This window comes from Ammospiza nelsoni, chromosome 2 (genome assembly GCF_027579445.1).
Source record: "Ammospiza nelsoni isolate bAmmNel1 chromosome 2, bAmmNel1.pri, whole genome shotgun sequence".
Classification (NCBI taxonomy): domain Eukaryota; kingdom Metazoa; phylum Chordata; class Aves; order Passeriformes; family Passerellidae; genus Ammospiza; species Ammospiza nelsoni.
In genome coordinates, this window is record NC_080634.1 from 53,317,344 (window position 1) to 53,335,924 (window position 18,581).

General features: G+C 38.0%; 1 protein-coding gene across 4 annotated transcripts in view; it reads right to left on the bottom strand.

Moving 5' to 3' along the window:
* Window positions 1-18,581, bottom strand: part of DCLK1 (doublecortin like kinase 1) — a 233,325-nt gene that overhangs the window by 104,444 nt on the left and 110,300 nt on the right. For 3 of the 4 annotated variants that reach the window (XM_059466638.1, XM_059466639.1, XM_059466641.1), the window contains exon 4: window positions 13,104-13,203. In XM_059466638.1, coding sequence (XP_059322621.1) covers window positions 13,104-13,203 — 100 coding nt within the window. Of the gene's footprint in view, window positions 1-12,425; window positions 12,573-13,103; window positions 13,204-18,581 lie in introns of those variants that run through there. The other variant, XM_059466642.1, reaches the window with a different exon arrangement.

An 18,581-nucleotide genomic window follows, 5' to 3' on the forward strand; every position in this document is an offset into this window, starting at 1 on the left:
CAAAGCAGAAAAGGAATAACAGCACATTATTTGTACTAGGTTTGGACTCTTTTAATTTTATTTTTTTCACTGCTTGGGCACAAGTTTCTTCAAATAACGTACAACATCTTGTTGGACTATCTGTACAATACTAGCTTGTAAGGAATTCATTCTTTGCAATGTTAGTGTCCCAGTGAATTTAAGAACAGTTAAATAACTGCTGTAGTAACATTCTTGTTGCATAAGATGTGAAACATGGTCATTCTTAAGTAATTTACAAGTTACACTTTTCCATAATTTTATTCTACTTTTTTTCCAATTAAAAAATTACTTTCAATTTGGTATAGGTTCCCAAAGCACTGATAACAAAACTGTTTGACTCACAGAGAAATTAGAAATCTATGGGTAGATCATAAAACTTCAGAAAAAATGTAGGAACTTAAGAAAAAAATACTTATTTCACACAGTATGAAGGATATTGTTTAATCAGTTTTAAAAGTAAAAGTAACCATAAATTCTCTTTTCACTCACATGCTGTCAATAAAAAAAACCTCAGGCACTGTACTAACTGAAGTTCACCATTTACTTAATGTATGTGAAATGTCTAAGTTCATTGAACTTAGACTATAAGAACAATAAGAACAAAGATACCTCTAACCACAAAACTAAAAGTACTGGAGTGATTAAGGAGCTATGCCTATAACATTTTGGTTTATGGATGCAACTTAAGAAAGGGTGAAGTTTCTTGGCTCTGGACTGACATTTTCAAGGTTTAAGGTTCCTTCACTCTCAAAGCATTTTCATGGATGCAAAGCAGATTCCCAAGACCATGGTCCATCAAAGTGACAAAGCAATACATAACATGGCCATGCCAGTCAATGGGGCCAGCACAAGCAACAAGAACACCCACAAATGGGCCTTCATTCCATTACCTGGCAATTAGCAAACACACTTAAACAGATGACAATTAATGTTTAATGCCTGTGTATTTTTGCTTGTAAGGGATGGTGGATACAGACACTGCCAACTATCCTAGGAAGGAAAGAGCTGAATGGAAGTCCTTTTTCTCCCTGATGCATGTCCTTACTTACTAGACTGTAGAAACATGCACATTCTTGCTTCCTACCTCTTCAGTTTCATGTGTCTTGAATTCCTGCACGCAAAATATCAGGACACCTGTTTTGGAGGTGGAAAATGTGGACCAGTGCCAGAAAAGAATCAGATTACTTGAGTCTACCAGAAAGTCATTGGTTCTGGTACCTCGTATAGCTCTATCCATGTGTAGGGCTTTAAGCTATAATTACAGATTTGTCTATGACAAGAATATCAGGTATTTTGGAATTCTGTCAAAAATGTTGGCTGTTCTGTGCTACCTTGCTGTGCACCTACAGTACTTATTATGAAACTACTGTCACGCTTACTTTGCATTTCCTGCAGGTTTTCCTCTCATCTTGTCCTTTATCAAACATCATCCATCCATCTGGCCATCCATCCATTTAAAAGAAAGTGTTATATCCCAGGGCAATGGGGAAGGTGTAGGTGTTATGGAGGTGGCTGTAGGCTCCTTTTACACCATGCCTCTGACTTCCCTATAAAAAGCTGTATCCAAATCTAGACCAATTCACCAACCACCAATCACACACTTCTCCAAAGAATGCAATTATTCCAAATTCTAACGTGTGTAACTGGTATGAATTCAGTTTGGGTTGGCAGGAACATGTAAGTAGGTGTAGATTGCTTGTAAGGGGTAGGAAAAGGAGATTAAACTTTTTAAAAATTGATTTAAAAAGTAGAGAAGGAGTTATAAAAGCTGCATTTTTGTTCCATTTAAACACAAGCTGTTATGTAAGTGTCTGCAGCAGTAGGTCTGGTTTTAAAGAAAGTTAAAGAGGCACACGCTGGCTCTCTTGCAGCACATAAAGTTATTTAACATACCTCAAGGAATTGAAAATATTACAGACTGATTTTTTTTCTAGTTAGCATCTCAAATATGCCTGTAATAAGAGTATTAAAAGTTAGCAGGCAGAAATTTTTAAAGAAAAAAATGTAAAATTATGTCTGAAGAAATCAAACCACCTGGTACTGTAATGGCTTTTTAAAATAACAATATTTGGGAAGCCATCAAAAAAAATGCTTACAGTGTCAAATATTAGCAGGTTTGAATGTGTTTATCAAATTTTCACACGCATAAGAAAAAAAAATATTGAGCTGCAACACCAGAGAAATATCAAAGTAATGACAGCCTAAGGAATCTACAAATGGATAGAGGAAAAAAGGCCAAACTGGAGATTCCAACTTACTACGGTATGGATCTTCTCAACAGTTACTTTTTACAGATGAATCCCCTAGGCACCAAACAATTAAAGACAGCACTCTCACTAAAGCAAAGCACTGTGATTTGCTGATATTGTTAAACCAATATTCACACCTGGACTCTCATGCCTCACACCATGAGCTGTGCTGCAAGGTGGGCAACAAAACCCACCTGCCATCTACAGGCACACACAGTTTTTCAGACCACCCACGTTTTTGCTTCTTCAACCTCCACAACAGTACCAAGCAGACTTATCGCAACACTGCTTTACCTGTCAACAGAAAACCCAGAAATTAAGTCTCCCAAGTTATAAAATGTCAAGGACTCCAGAGCTGTCTCTAATTTAAAAATCCCTAGGCAGCTTTTGCCTCTAATATTAATGGGTTCTCCTTGAATGCTATCTGGTTCAGGCAATTACATTTTACTATAATTATTTAGATAAAACTAAAGTAAACAGGCTGAGTCATCCTGGCAATAGGCTAACAGTGGGATATCTGGAAAATGTGGCTTTACTAAGAACATCTGCTAACACCACAACCCTTACTGAGGTGTGTAAAGTCTCAGTGACAGGGTTTTTTTCTTCTGACAAAGTTTAAATAATTGCAGATCGAAAATGCATGTTGGGTCGGAAATAGCCCATGAAACCATCCTTCATTCTGTGTACCACAGCATATTTCAGAGATTGGTCAGAGGAGTGTTTTGAAGTTTACACAGGAGTTTATTCATAGGCTGATGTCCTCTCTGAAAACTCAAAGAGACTATTTTTATTCAATATAGACAGTCAGATCAACAAAAAAAGATAGAAAAACTTTATTAATATCAGGGGTTTTCCTTCACAGGAAGGTCCAGAGCACTAAATGCTGTTGCTGTCTTAATAGCCTATACAAACTCATTTTATCCCAAACAGTGACAGGTCTCACTTCTACATGATACACTTTGCAACTGACTCAACTTCTGCATTCTTTTTTGGGACAGTCATTTGCATTTCTCCAAGGATTCTGATTAGGAAGGGGGCTTTTCTCCCATGATGCATTTTATTTTTTGCTGAATATAGAAGCCAAAAAATTGAGATAGTAGATCTCTCATTATTACACTATATCATGACCTCAGATCGCGATGGTTTGTTATGTTTTTGTGGTTTTTTAATCTCCACATCTGGCTAAAAACCTTTATTCAAAATCAGCATAATTTTTGCAAATGTGACTACATGACTATTTCCATGTTTGGTATCGACATATTTACTGAGCAATTCCTTTTAGGCTTTCCATTTTCTGTCTGTTGAACTTTGGACCTTTACCAATGTATTTTGGACAGATGCAAACCTAAGACAGCTTTTGGCTTGCTTTTTGGTTGAAATTCCAAACCTCCTCCAACATTAAAGTCCCCAGACTCTTAAGTCTAATGAACTACACTGACTAATTCTTTTGAATTTTCAAATTTCTCCTTCTTAATATAATAAAACCTTTAATATTGGACTAGTTTCATTTTCTGGTCAACACAAATGAAATCAGTATATGATTACTAGATCTAATGCTCTTCTTAAGACAGCTTTTTTATAATATCATTATTATTAACAGCACTAAATCTAGGTAGATAAATGTTCCCACTTAGCACTAGCAGCATTTTGTCTGTAATATGCATCTAGAAAGTCTGAGGTACCTCATGATACACTAGAATTTCTCCTGCTGCTAAGAACTATCACAGCTACCTGTCTGCATGCAGTCTGAGCTATGATCCCAGAAGACTCTCACCAGAATCTCCAGAGAGAGCTCCTCCCTAAAGTGATTTTCAAAAAGTATCCTGTTTTATTTATGCATGTTTGTCCTTATTATTAAATGGTTAAGTAATAATTTAAAAACTCCATTTTCAAAGTCGATTTCAAGCATTTACTTGATCCCAAAGTTAGGCTCCCTGTTGTATATTTCCCACGGCTTCCCAATTTATACTTTTCAGCAGAAAAGAATATCACCTATCTTACAGTCCTGCAGTATACAGCAGCTGCTGTGCAAAAATAAATCTATTCCATTTTCTGAAGTCACTTATTCTGCAAACATCAATATGTGCTTGCAAAACAGAAAGAGCATGTACAGTTTAAGACAGAAATAATTTGTATAAAGCTTCATTGAATTTGTTCTCTTCCAGGGTTTTTTTTCTTCCTGAACACGGTGTCCTCATCAGAAACTGCGTTACTCTCTAAGTTGCTTTCTTTTTTTTGCTAGAAAATCTTAACAGTTCTAAGTAGCTGAGGAAAAATTTTTCTCTTTTTCCAGAGAAAAGTTCCAGTGTAATAGAAAAGACTAAGCAACTTAAATTTATTTGTCTTTTAACTACTCTCTACTCCATTAGGAATAATTAGCAATCTTTTACAAACTTTCCTTGGATGAGATCCTTCATTTGAAAGAATGAAATTTCATGTTACCCCCTTCTTGCCTTAATAAATTTTAGAGTCCCTAGAAGATTTTCTTTCAAAAAGAAAAACAAAACAAAACCAGGGTTACAATTCCTCTAGAACAAAATTTCCAAAAGCTCTGACTGAAGAATAAAAGAAGCCAAATCAGAGCTCCATGACCTACCACCTACGAGGGTTCAATTCCATGGCAACATGAGACTTCCTAAAGATTACTCAGCCTTATATTGCTTTATGCATATTATTCCAGTTCTCCTGCAGAGAGCTATGCTCAGAAAAAAGTTTCTTCGAAGGTGAGTGTTCACAGAAGCAACCTGAGCTGTCAGGTAAGACTTTTGAGGTTTTCCATGGGAAATCTCTGCAGGTTGCATTTTGTACATAACAGCACCAAAGCACTCTTGCAGCACACACTGTGAGCCACCAGTTTTGCAGCACAGACCAACACAGCCATCATTCAGAAGTCTTCTACTGGCCTTTATACCTGATAGATTTGTCTGTATACACACCATCTCAATGAATAGGTATGAGTATAAAATATCTATCACTGGTTTACTCCACTTTCATCACATTGAAGTATTTTCCAGGTTGTGATTGAGTCTCTCTCAGCTGCTGCGCTGAAGTTCATGTTTGATAACACTTTAAAAGAAGGCTTTTAATGAGTATTAAGGATGAAGACATTTTCCTCATATGCCTTCAGAACTTTTTTGTTTTCTAAAAGCTAAATAACTCTGGATTTTGAATAATTATGCTCTTTTCAATGTATTTTGCCAGTATAAAAGTATCTGGACAGCTCTGACACTAAAAAAAAAAATTGTGCACATACTTTGTCAAGACATGACAAAACTCCAGGTATAGGGCCTGTATCTATAATGAAAAGTAGAAAATTACAGTGATCAATTTAGCAAGTCAGTCCAATTTTACTGCTGATGAGTCTAATCTCCATACAAAATCTCTGGTACAACCATCCACCCAACAAACAGGCAGGTCTCCAGGGCAAATCCTAATGCACTTTAGCAGTTGCACATTTTGTTCCGGTTCTCAGACTGAGAATGAGGAAGCACTGATGACACAAGAACTATTCATCTCAAAGCTGTGTCATACCAATTTGTAATGGGACGATGCTGCTCACCAAAGGATCTCCTGCCAACAGAACACCATTTCAGAAATGGTGTCAGATTCTAATAGTTTCCAGCATTTTAAAGTATCTTCAATCCGTGAAAAGTACAAATGTACTGGCCAAGATTACCAACAATGTATGCTCCATTCTACCTGGCTAATTAACGAGACAAGAAAAGCACAAAGATAAACACATGGAAAAGGTAATTTCTAAACATCTCTGATGTGAAACTTCTCTATGCTCTTCACCAGTCCACTCAACAAACTTGGTGGAGGAGGTTATAATATACAGCTAATATCTTCTACTTCCATCATCACTAGAACTGGAAGAATAAAATGAAGAACCTCTCCTAAAAAGAACTGAAAGTAAGCTGCTATTTTGGAAGCTACCATCTTCTGAGGATCAGACTGAACACACAAGCTCCAAACTAAACTTGTGATCTCACATGGAATATTATACAAACTGGAATATCATCAAAGGCTGCAAAATGAAGCAACTTCCATGACAAAAGAACAGATAAGAGACAGTCAAAGTAAGAGCCTGAGTCCCAAGATCTACCCTGTTGTGTGTATCAAATTTCTGGTTTTATTCCCCAGAACTGAAAATTTGTTTTAAAAAGTGGTCATAAATATTGGAATTGCACTTTCTGCATTTGGGTATACAACTGAGATGTTCACAGTTTGGGAAAATAGCTCAACATGTTCTGTAAGAAACATGTTCTCCTGGACCACTTGAATAATCTAAATACTCAAGAAGTTACAAGAAAGAATCAAAATGAAAGAGTAAAAATACCAAGCTATAGAAAACCAATAAATATCCACTCTACTCTCTTATTTACTATTTAATAACACTAGCAGTTATGATTAAATTCCCTTGTACATTAGATAATGGTATTGATGATGCTTAATAACAATTTCTCTTCTTTTTAATAAGCTGAACTTTTATAAATTCCCAGCATAAATACAATTTATTACTATGTAAATATTTTTGAGGAAATCCTTGATATTTTTGGGTGCAAAATTTTTAGCGCTTTTATATCCAAAATGAGCTTTACTGCTGAAAAAGGTTGAAGGAATTTGCACACTCAAACCTCATTATGCAAATGAAATGGGAATTTCCACCAGTTCTAGTTTATTGGATAGCATTTCATTCATGCTATTTTTAACAGACATCTGGGGAAGCAAATACTGCAAAAACATATTGAAGAACATTTGGTTCAATGAGCAGAATGAATTAGCATTAACTGCAGTTTTACTGTTTTGGCCAGTTTCAATGGCTGTTTTGTAAGCTGTAAGTGACCACAAATTTTCCTGGCTATTCATATAGGCAACTCCTTCTCTGCAACATGGATGAAATGTGATAACTATGCAAATATACATGCATGCATGGCAAGGAGCTGGGGAAAGGAGCATGCATTTCAGTGTAAATCTGGACTGGAAAGCACATATGTTATCTTCTTGAAAGCTCTAACATCCCTTATTCGTGTCTATAAATCTGCTAGCTGTGGTGGGAGGGGGGAAGCAAAGATTTTATGGTTTAAGTGGCCAAGCTTTCTCTGCTAGAGATGCTTAGGCAGAAAGGTGAGAAGCAATGTCTCAAGTTAGTGCACCTGTAAAACACAGTGGAGAATACTGAAAGCAAATTTGCAGACAACAAATAAATAAGTAGGCTTTTGCAATCAAGAACATACCTATAAAAAAGGCATATGTTAAAAGAGAAATGCTGCATAGAATAAACCTGAAGTTCTGTGAATGCATTTTTCATGTGAGCAGCTCATTTGACTCAAGTGCTACTACAGATTTTATTTAATGAACACCACATGACATTATATGAACAGCCACCTGACGATCACGCTAACAGCCTGTTCTGAGGATTTCACTGAAGATCAGCATCCTCCTTTTAAGAGTTTAACACAACAGAAACAAGTGAGTCACTCACACGCTGCCATACAGCCAAGTACTTCCAGGCAGCCAGGGTCGAGCTGGAAGCAAATGCCTAGGGAGGGACATACTTCCAGCACAGCTGGACACAGGTGGTCTCAGTGAGAGGTTAGAGTTTTGGGAAAAGTTGTGGAATGTCCCTCTACTGGATAAAAGAGAGACCCTGTTAATGTACTTATTGTGAGGAAGGGAATGAGGACAAGTACCGATGTGCCAAATGGGAGGGAGCTGAGGATACCGTGCAACTGCACTAAAGAGGGTGGAGATGAAAATTGAGGTCCTGTAGTAGGAAGATAAAGGGGGCATTGGATGTAAAGCCATTGGAAAAACAACTTCTTTCCTTCTTGCCTTTCTGAACCATTAGTCCAAGTGGCAGATCCAGCCAAAGTCTAGCCTCTCTTGCCTTAGTTTGTTTCTTCCTCATACACAGAATATCTGTTTCCAAGGCCCAGCAGTTGTTGACATTTGAAAATATCACACTGCAGTGGAACACTTTATATTTATGCCTCTGTTGAAAGCAAAGTTGTATCTCGAAGTCCCCAGAACCCACCATTACTTTGCAATTGCCAAAGCACGAGTTTGTGATGAGGGCAGAGTAAGTCAGCCAGCATGCTCTCCACTGCTAATCCAGCCAAAAGCTGCTTAACACATCAGTCTCTGTCCTATAAATCAGGGTAGATGAGGACTATAACTGATTTCCCCTTCCTGCCTCTTTTAGGAAGGACAGATTAATGATGGTTGCAGAGACATGACAGCTATTAACAGGGATAAACATGATACCCCTGACCTTAACTGCAGTTCCTGGATCAGATGCGGGTGCACGCCTCCATGTGCACATGCACGTGTGTGTGGACACCACAGGACTCAGATTTTCCTGGCAAGTTGTCTGCTGCTGGCAAGATGAAGCAGTAATGGTGCTGGCCCAGAGATGCTGAGCTGAGGACTAGCGCAGGCCAGCAAAGTCAAAGTGAAATTAGGTTTCAAAGTTCCAGTCCTAATTTCCCCCTAAAATGGAGTCATTCTCCTCATTGTTTCCATAACAGTACTATGTGCTTTTGACAAGCAATCTGCACTTGTTTTCACATCCAGACATTCTGTATTGGTTACACTCTGCTTGGAGGCACAGACACTGGCTTTGGCCAGCTGAGATTGCAGCTTTTGTACATGATGCACCTCAGTATGTGATGAAGCCTGCCATACCCTCTGTGTGCAACTCTCAAGGTTCCAAAGAACTCAGAAAGCATTAACAGAACATAAAAAAATAATTTAATTAAAGAAAAAAAAGTCAGACACTGCCAGCCTCAAAGTTCTCTTATTTTACAGTGCTGAGAAAGAAATAACTATATAAGCAGAGGAGATGTTCTAAATTAGGGCAAATCTCATGAGTTACTCACATTGCAAAATCCTATTTAGGTGCCTAAATAATAGCAGATTGCAAATATTTTTGTGAGAGTGGCCCTTAAACCTTAATCTCTGCCAACACACAGCTAAGGGCTATTGAAAGGCATCCCCTGACCTCTTCTTTGAAAACTGAACAACCATGAGTTAAAGAAAACCTGGGATTTCTGGGAGACTTTCCAAAACTGCAAGCTAACAATGCCTGAAGCAGTCACTGCCATACTCTATGCTGAGGAATTCTTTCTTCTTGCAAGCTGCTGTAATGTGTACTTCATTCATGTAATGCTTTTGTGCTTACATATCCCATAAAAACTTTTTATGAAAATAGCATCACCACTGACACTTGACAAACAAGGAGCACTTACTTCTTAATTTTATGGTCACCCACATACATTCATATGTCCCATCAGCAGCTCTCATGATGAAAGTGTGTGTGGCTATCATATCTATTGATCATGTCAGATATGAAGATGATTGCTAGGAATTATGGTGGGGATGGTGCCTATTGTTTCTGCATTTCATGCAATAAACAGCATGTTTAGCATGAAAACCATCTGTACATCCAGTCAGGGAAGAAACTGCAATAGTGAGGACTGCTTGTTTTTTTTCCTCTTTGATGGATCCCTAATTAACTGACTTTTCTTAGCTGATTGCCAAAGGGATATGCAATGCCTTTTCCTGAAAGACATAGAACAGAGAAGGAAGATGATATGAAGAAGGAACACATAGCCTCATTCAAGGGCAGGTTTGAGCCTGAAGTCAAAGCAAAGCTGACCTAATTATTCAGCCTAAAGAAAAGAAAATTGATGAGCCCATGGATTTTTTAAAAGAAAAAGGAATCATCTGTTTCCCATGGTCCAAGTAGATAAGAAATGTAGTAATGGATTTCATTTATAGCAAGGGAATCTGGGGAAGAGAGCTGAAAAACTGTAAGAAGAGTTTACCACCGGCACAGAATGTCTTGGGAAGATACAGATTCTTCCTCATCACAGGCTTTAGAGGGACTTGTTAGCCAAGCATGCCAGAAATTAAATGTGGAATGTTAATCTCACACTCAGATGAGGGGATTGATTAAATGACTTCTAGATTGGTTTTTCTAAATTTCTGATTCTGTGGCTTTTAGAATGGAAGTGCTATCCAAAGGCAAGAGCAAGCCATGGGAGCAGAAGAGACAAAGATGACTAGAAATAATGCAAACTGATGAGATTTTGGATTTTTCCTTTCTGACAGGGTGGAATTAATCTCATCCTAAAAACTTTTTAAGCAACTTTAAAACACAAACTGTAGACAAGAACATCAGGCATATAGATGCCTTTAGAGAAGCAAACCAGACATTTCTGGAGCATAATTCATATGAACTGTTCAAGACATCCACTTTCAACTGAGTCAACCAAACATGTACCATCTACTTTGTCAGTAAGTCTAAGGGGTTTTTTACTGGGAAAGAAATCTGCTGGGAATGGCTCAGTCCCAGGCAACTACCTATGTGTAGCTACCTAATGTTAGCTACAATGGATCCCAGTACAGGTGACTGGTTTCCCAACCCCCAATTTTGCCTCCTGCTCACCAGGAGTTCTGAACCCAGACCACAAAACAATGGCATTCCTCTTCCTCCCTGAGAAGTAATTCCCAAAACCCCAGAACCCTGATTATTTATAAATTTCTTCTCTCTACTTTTCTTTCCTGCCTACAAATTTTGCTTTTCTTTACTCCTCTTGCTACAACACCTTCACTGTTATCACCTGGCTGAACCTGGAGGATATTGGAGAGATGTAGTGACAAGCCAGCAGTGTTGCTTCAAGATGCTTTTCAGGGAAGCAGAGACAGGCCTTACAAGCCCTGCACAGTTGGACAGCACTTCCTAATACTTGTAATGTTCTTAGATTAGCTATGAGGAATGCACAGACACGCATCATGATCACACAAACTTCATTTGCCAAGCAAAACAAGTTAAAAGCTCCTTTAAAAAAAATTATTTTCTCTCCAACTCTTGCTCCTGCTCAGAGAAGGCTGACTAGATGCATATCAGCTGGTACATCAGCTATTACTGGCAAGCAACCTAAACAAGTTCTCTGATATCAAACCTCCTGAAAGAGAGAGAGCAAAGTTGGTGTACACTGCTCAAAGGAATTAGAGACATAGTCTGATTTTCTCCTCTTTCTTCATTCCTGCAGTAAAAGAACAGTCAATGTTCACTGAATCTTTACCCGGTAGAAAAGCAAACACTACAACAAATAGCTAAAGTTGTGTTTTCAGCATAGATTTTTAGGATTTCTCTTTTCTTAAGATCAGTAAAAAATGGTTTTAAGCACCAAAGTTTCAGACAAAAATACTGCTTACTCAAAGAAATGTTGATATGTCAGACGAACAAAGACTAAGCAGAGTCAGGCTATGTCTGTACTTTGGCACTGGACTTCCAAAAACCAACTACACACTTCCAAAAGGGATTTCAACAAATCTGTTGTCAGCATTTCTTGAGTCTTTGCTGGAAACACTGCCACAGAGTTCACTGTGAGGAGACACTGCGCAGCCACCAGTGTCATCCTTCAGATGAGAGAAACAAGTGAACCCAGACTACACAGCCAACTATCCAGGTGTCCTCTCCTTAAAGGCAAGGACATCCATTCCAAGCACAATGCCACTAGGGAAACTCCTTTGCGGGTCACATGCCCCCTCACCTTTCTAATTCCCATTCTAAAAATGGCTAAAGCCACTTTTTCACCATTGGTACCTTTTGCCTTAGAGTCAACTACAGCAATTTCATTACTGCAAAGTGCAGATCTGGTGCTCTATTTTGGTTTTTATTTCCTCTAGAGGAATGCAGACTGTGTTCTTGCTTCTGTCTGTGCCTGACACAAAAGGTCATTGCTGTGCCCAGGAGACACCTCCTTTTTCAGAGTCATCCTTCAACTCACAGAGCCAGGTCTGTGCAAGTTGCTGCCTTCTGCTCCTACACACGCTAACGGAGCATTTGTCTGGACAAGAGGCCCTCCAGCTTCATGGGTTAGTCAGAAAAATACAATTACACCATCTTGAACTGTGAGAGAATAATTGCATCAAAAACCATGATGAAGTGGTGAAGCTAAACAGATACACACATAATGACTGTGAAGTGGTTATTGCTGTAACAAAATCTTCTGTGACTGATTCTTCAGCCAAGTGTTCTTTCAGACCTTTGATAGTTTAAAAAATATTAGAGATTTTGATACCAATGGATTACAAAGACACCATGGAGGGAGAAAGAGTGTAGGAGCAATAAAACTTTCACTGTGCCTTGTTATGCACAAAAATAAATTCAATGTTGTTGACAGCTTTGCTTGTTTGTTTAAATGCACAAAGCCTATAGTTAGTTTTTCTTCTTTTTCCTTACAACTGTGATTCCCAAGTCAGGAATATTCTTTGTAACAGTGAAGGTATCTGAAAACAAAACATGTATTTTCCTTAGAGAATTACATACATTGATTTCATTACTGTATTAGTCAGCCTCTGAAAAACAGAACTCATTGAATTTTCTCAGATGACTTTGTCTGCATTTGCTGATTACATTTATCTTCCACATAGAATTGCATCTGTCTTTCTTTATCACATAACTTAAACTGAATCATTAACTAAATCTCAATCGTAGATGCCGGGAGCCTAAGAAATTGTGATTAAAAAAAAACAGAATAAATTCAAAGTCAAAACATGAAAGGCCTTACCAAAAAAAAGGAATTCCACCAAACACGACTTTTCATACAATATGTAAAATTCAGGCTGAAATCAAGTTTTATGCTGCAATAGGCAGACAGCTTTATTGTTGCTTTCAATTATCTTATTTTCAGTATTTTGAATTAAAATATTTCTTCCATTTCTGAAATCAATCCAGGTGATACTACTTTAGTTTAATTAGCATGATATGGAAATCTGCCCTTTACTGTCATTGTAAGGATTTAAAAAAATACATCTTACCACTTTCATCCAGCAAGAAATCATCCTGGTAACGGAACTTTTCTGGTCCACATGCAATAAAAATGTCATCATCGCCGAAAAAATCCTGAAGGCACATCACCTACAAGGAAAAAGGAAAAGAAGGCTTTTATGAAATACCTCACCATCAGAATTGTAACAATAAATCCCTCTTTGTCTCCATCTAAATGAAAATTCTTCACTTTTAATGGAATCAACAGGGCTTCATCTCCAGATAAATTTCAAATCTGTGCTCTGACCATCTGTTACAAGTGAGAAACACTTTTATGGACACTGCAGGGAAAGATAAGACAAAAAGCCATAACTGTCAGATTTATTACATGATGCATCCATGGTATGAGGTAAACGCCTTCTGTTTGTGCACAAGGTACCATTCAGCAGTTAATGGGTAATTAATTTGCTTTTCAGTTCACATCTCCATCATTTGGCTGCAACGAAACAAGGTTACAGCTTTGTATGCAGAATGAAATGCATTTATTTCAGCAAAATCTCTCTGACAGGGAATGAAACTCACATAGGTGAACTAAGCCTCCTTCACAAATCTCTCCCTATGCCAGAGTGAATGGGAAGTTCTCTCTGAAGGCACCAAGCTGAACAGGCAAGTCAGATGAGCTGGGAACAAGTCTTCCAGTACTGAGTAAAAGGATATTCTCTTTCTATCCCATATATGAACAGTCAGAATTACATTGGTGTGTTTTTATGTCCCTATAGGAGATTTCAGAGACTTGATTGCAGTCTTTCAGTATCTAAAGAGGGCTTGGAAGAAAAGTGAGGATGGAATTTTTAGTAGGGCTTGTTGCAACAGGACAAGAGGAAATGGTTTTACATTAAAAGAGGGCAGATATAAGGAAGTTTTTTACAATAAGGATAGTGAAACACTGGAACAAGTTGCCCAGAGAGGTGGCAGATGATCCATCCTTGGAAACATTCTAAGTAAAGAGTTGGATGCAACTCTGAGCAACCTGATTTATTTGAAGGTGTCCCTGCTCGTGGCAGGGATGTTGGAACTAGGTGAGCTTTAAGTCCCTTCTGACCTAAATCATTGTATTCTATGATTTCCTTACAACAGCTTTTAGTTATTTTACAAGGCACGGCTTAAAAATTCAATCTTTCCAATCATATGGAATCATATTAAATAAAGAATCAGTGACTTTTACCAAAAACTGACTTTGGACTTACTGATACATCTCTGAAAAATTTTAAAAACTAATTAGATGTCTATCCATCTTTAACACAAAAATACTTAATAAAGTCTGTTCTCACTTCACATTCACAAGATTCTAGAAGAGTAGGCTTACTTAAATATTTTTATATTGAGTTTTGTAATGAAATAGCATACTGATGTTTGAACAGGTTAATTTCACAAACTGAGTTTCAGCTCTACAGTCAGCAAAGCAACACATCAACAGTCTCCAAAAATCTACAAAACAGTTGAGAACAGTCCAGCTCATAAGAACAAGCCCCCTCAGAAAAAGCATTTAAAGTCTACAAAAACACAAGTGAAAGAGTTACCTAATGAGATTTTGCCAGATTTTTGCATGAAAAGTACCCCCACCAGTTATCTGAAGTAACTGGTGTCTAGGGGTTATAAAATTCATGTCATCATTCCCAGAAACATGGCTGAAGGCTTTGACATCCACAACAGTTATGAGCCTCTATAGCAGGAATGACATAAAGAGGAAAAATAGAGCTACATGCCACGACTTGCTTGTAGACTACTATTCATAATTAAAACAATTTTAAAGGAAGAACATAAGCAAATAAAAAATCCCAGGAAACTGAGAAAACAACAACTAGATGAAACAAATACCAAAAGAAGAACAAAGGTTTTTCCTAAATTATCCTTTCCTTAAGCAAGGCATGTCCTTTTAAATTTAGATCCACCACAACCCCATTTCTATGACCACTGTCATCTTTACACTACACACTACCTGAACATCAACAATGTAAATATTTGACAGAGCTTTATACCATGTTCCTACTCAGTTTATGTTCTATTAGTGTATCAGCCTCAGCAACGTTTAAATAAACTCATTTGCTTCCCATCTTTCTTTTTTGTCCACAAGACGTATCCTGCCTATCTTCCCACCCCATACTCCCACCAAACTTCAAACAGCTCTTCCCTTCAGTCAAGTTCCTCTGAAATTGCCACCTCTCCCACTGCATGTACAAAACTACTAATTTGCAGAATAACATTAAAAATCCTGTGATTTCCTTTTTGCTTCCCAAGTTTGACACACTTTTGGGGAGCGATAACTTTAACATTTGTCTTTATACCAAGCAGAGTATTAGAATCAAACCAGCAATAAGCAACTCTAGGAACAAAGTTGAGCTATTTTGACAGCAAACATAAATACAAATTAAATTCACATTTGAGAGAAAAAAAATAGATTTAATAAAACACAAAAATGGTTGGCTCTGCCCAGTTAAGAGGGTTTCTTTGAAGCCTAAACAAGACATTAAAATTCAGGTAGCAACACTTAACCAGGCTCAACTACGCCAATTTTTAAAGCATCTCAGTTTCAATCAGTGCAATTTAAATGCAAATAAGAAAGAAAATAGGATTAACACACAAAAAATAATTTGTGCTTAGATATCTTTGTGTTTTATTAAACTTTACACTTATAATTTAAAGTCTTCTTATGCTTGCCTCTTTTCTCCTTGCCCTCAGTTTCATACTCTGTGTGTAAAATTACAGCTTTTCTTGCCTCCTGAAATTTTAATAATTTTGGAATTATAATACTAGCTCTTAGAAAGGTTGTAGCAAGATCACAATTTCCTTTCCATCCATCTTCTTCCAGAGTAACTTCTCTTAAGGCTTCCAGTGCCTTTTTATATTGCTATTGGAAGCCCTGAGATGTCCTTCACTGTCTGCATTTTCCATCCCTTCTGTCTCTGCATCCCTGGCCCTCTCTGCAAGTTCACACTCCTCAGCAGTTAAATTAAAAGGCATCTGACACATACACAGCACCCCCTTTCAGGCTTTTTTGGAGAGAAATCTGCAAACACTTTCTATTCACACCCAGTCATCAGCTAAGCAACAGGACCTGCTTTTTATACCCATTTTCACTTTTGGAGAAGATGGCTCCTAAAAAGTCAGAGTTTAGAAGACCAAGAATTTTTCTCACCTAAGCTGGACCATAAAAGTGTTTTAGAGGTCAGTGTGCTCTGTTGCATGTGATCAACTTTAAAATTAGTCTGTTTTTACATCAGCAAATTACAAAAGCCTCCCTTGGACTTTTCTGTTGTTTTCAAGACACAGAATCCATATTCTTTTTCACAAATAAAGTTTTATTTTTCACGGGGGGGAAAACAAAGTCAATGCAGTCAAATGTATACCTTAAATAAAAAGAAAATGAAAAAACATTGTCTGCACACACGGTACTAAATACTCTGTGACTCTTTTTAACAAAAAACCTTTCTGGTACAGAGATGTTACTTAACATTAATGGTGTCTCTCTTACACTTTATACAATTTTTTACACTAACAAATAACAGTAGCATTAGCAGGGGCCAGGGAGAGCTTGCATTGGTGCTGAGAAAGACAACAAGCAGCAGAAAGCAAAATTGATCACTAGTATTGGTTATAGGTTATAGGCAAAATTGATCACTAGTATTGGTTATAGGTTATTGGTTATAGGCAAGCCACAAAAATAAAACTGGCTGACCTGGCCACAACCATAAAAAACAGAGGCAGAAAACTTTGTCAAGCCTAAAGTTCCCTCAGTAAGTTGTACACAGTGAATTCCACAATTCCATTGTACACAGTGGATTCCACACAAATCATCATTGCCCTAGTAAACAACTCAAGACACCCACATGCCCCTCCAGTGGGAAGCACAGGTGTCTAGCTGGGAAGATCCCCAAATTATTTTGTACCTCAGTAGCTGCTACTTTGCTTTGACCCTCTAGTGAAAGCACCACAGCAGCTGTGTCCCCACAAGGGACCAGGGGGGACCTGGATGGGCCAGGCACCCACAGCTGCCAAGGAAGCACAAAGCAGATCAGCACAGCTGTCCCAGAAGGAGAACAGAGAACAAAAGCAGCAAACTTGTGTTCCAGCCCAACCTCAGGACTGGCTCTGCGCCATATACACTACATACCATAGGCATTTTGAAAAATTATCTTCACTTTTCCTTCTTTAATTGAACAGGCAAACATTTGGAGCCAAAGAGAAATCTCCTAACTACTATAGGGATTTTTCCTTTGACTGACCTGAAACATTAAAGTTCACCTCTTTGTAGATGGTCTCCTTGTTACGGAGACCCTCCTTCTCATATACACAAAAGACATCAGAAATTGTGCTTCACACTGTGGAGTGCACAAGGCCCAAGAACAGCAGCTCATAGAGCCAATACCTGGTCATATTCTCTCACCAGTAAGAAAGGGCAGTCAGAAGTGGTTTGGAGGAGGTGCAGAGGGAGGGAGAAAGCGAAAGGAGAACACAGAGAAAAAGAGGGAAAGGCAAAGGGAAGCAACCAAGAGAAAGAAGAGGGAGGGAATCAAGGAGGGAGAGAGGGATGGAGAGAGTGATTGGATCAATCCTTTCAGTAAAAGCATGTAATGAAGGCTACAGATGCAATCCTCTTTTATAATTGCTGTATTCTGACTGCATTCAGGGACCTTTTAAATTCACATTTTCAAACACATCCACAAAAACCACCGCAGAATTAATTCTTTGTGTATATCAGTCACAGCAAATAGAATACTTTTCTATTCTTTTAAAGTTGACCGCACATCAAGTAAATACTGAAACACTGATATTTTTAAATAATTAATATTCAGAAAACAAAATTTTCCACTGCATTCAGGAACAGTTCATAGCACCAGCACATTAAACCACAACCACCATGATTATTATCTCACTTGTTTGTAACAATTTCCATTGTGCTGGGTTCTTGGACAGAAAAGAAGGAGGGGGTGTTCTGTGTGTTTGTCTTACTTTAATAACAACTTAATTTGACTTAAAGCTGAAAGCTGTTTTGGAAGAGCAATGAGGAAACCTCAAGCTGGCATGTCCTCAGGCATCATGGCTGCTGGAGAGATGGAAAGAAAAGTGAGGACAAAGAAATGAGGTGGTTAAAGCAAAAGAGATGCAGAAGGCTCTAAGGAAAATTCAAGTGATAAGTAGAGGGTTTTATGAAAAGACAAAGAGAAGTGAAGCATGGCAAAAGGAAAATATGAGGTATTAAGGAAGATGGAGACATGGGCTGCCAGCCAGGAGCACACAGAGGGTGACAGAGAGGTAATTGAGGCTAGTGAGGAAGGAACAGTCCAAAGGAGGGGGCAGGCAGAGAGTGAGTGACAATTGCCTTCCAGACTTCAGCCCATAATCAGCCAGATGGGAGGTCTTAAATCTGTTTTAAAGTAGCCTTTCTGAATCTCAAACAATCTCATGTTGAGTTTGATTACCACTTCTGTGATGGTGAAAAAAGACACTAAAAAATGTTTCATCCTAGG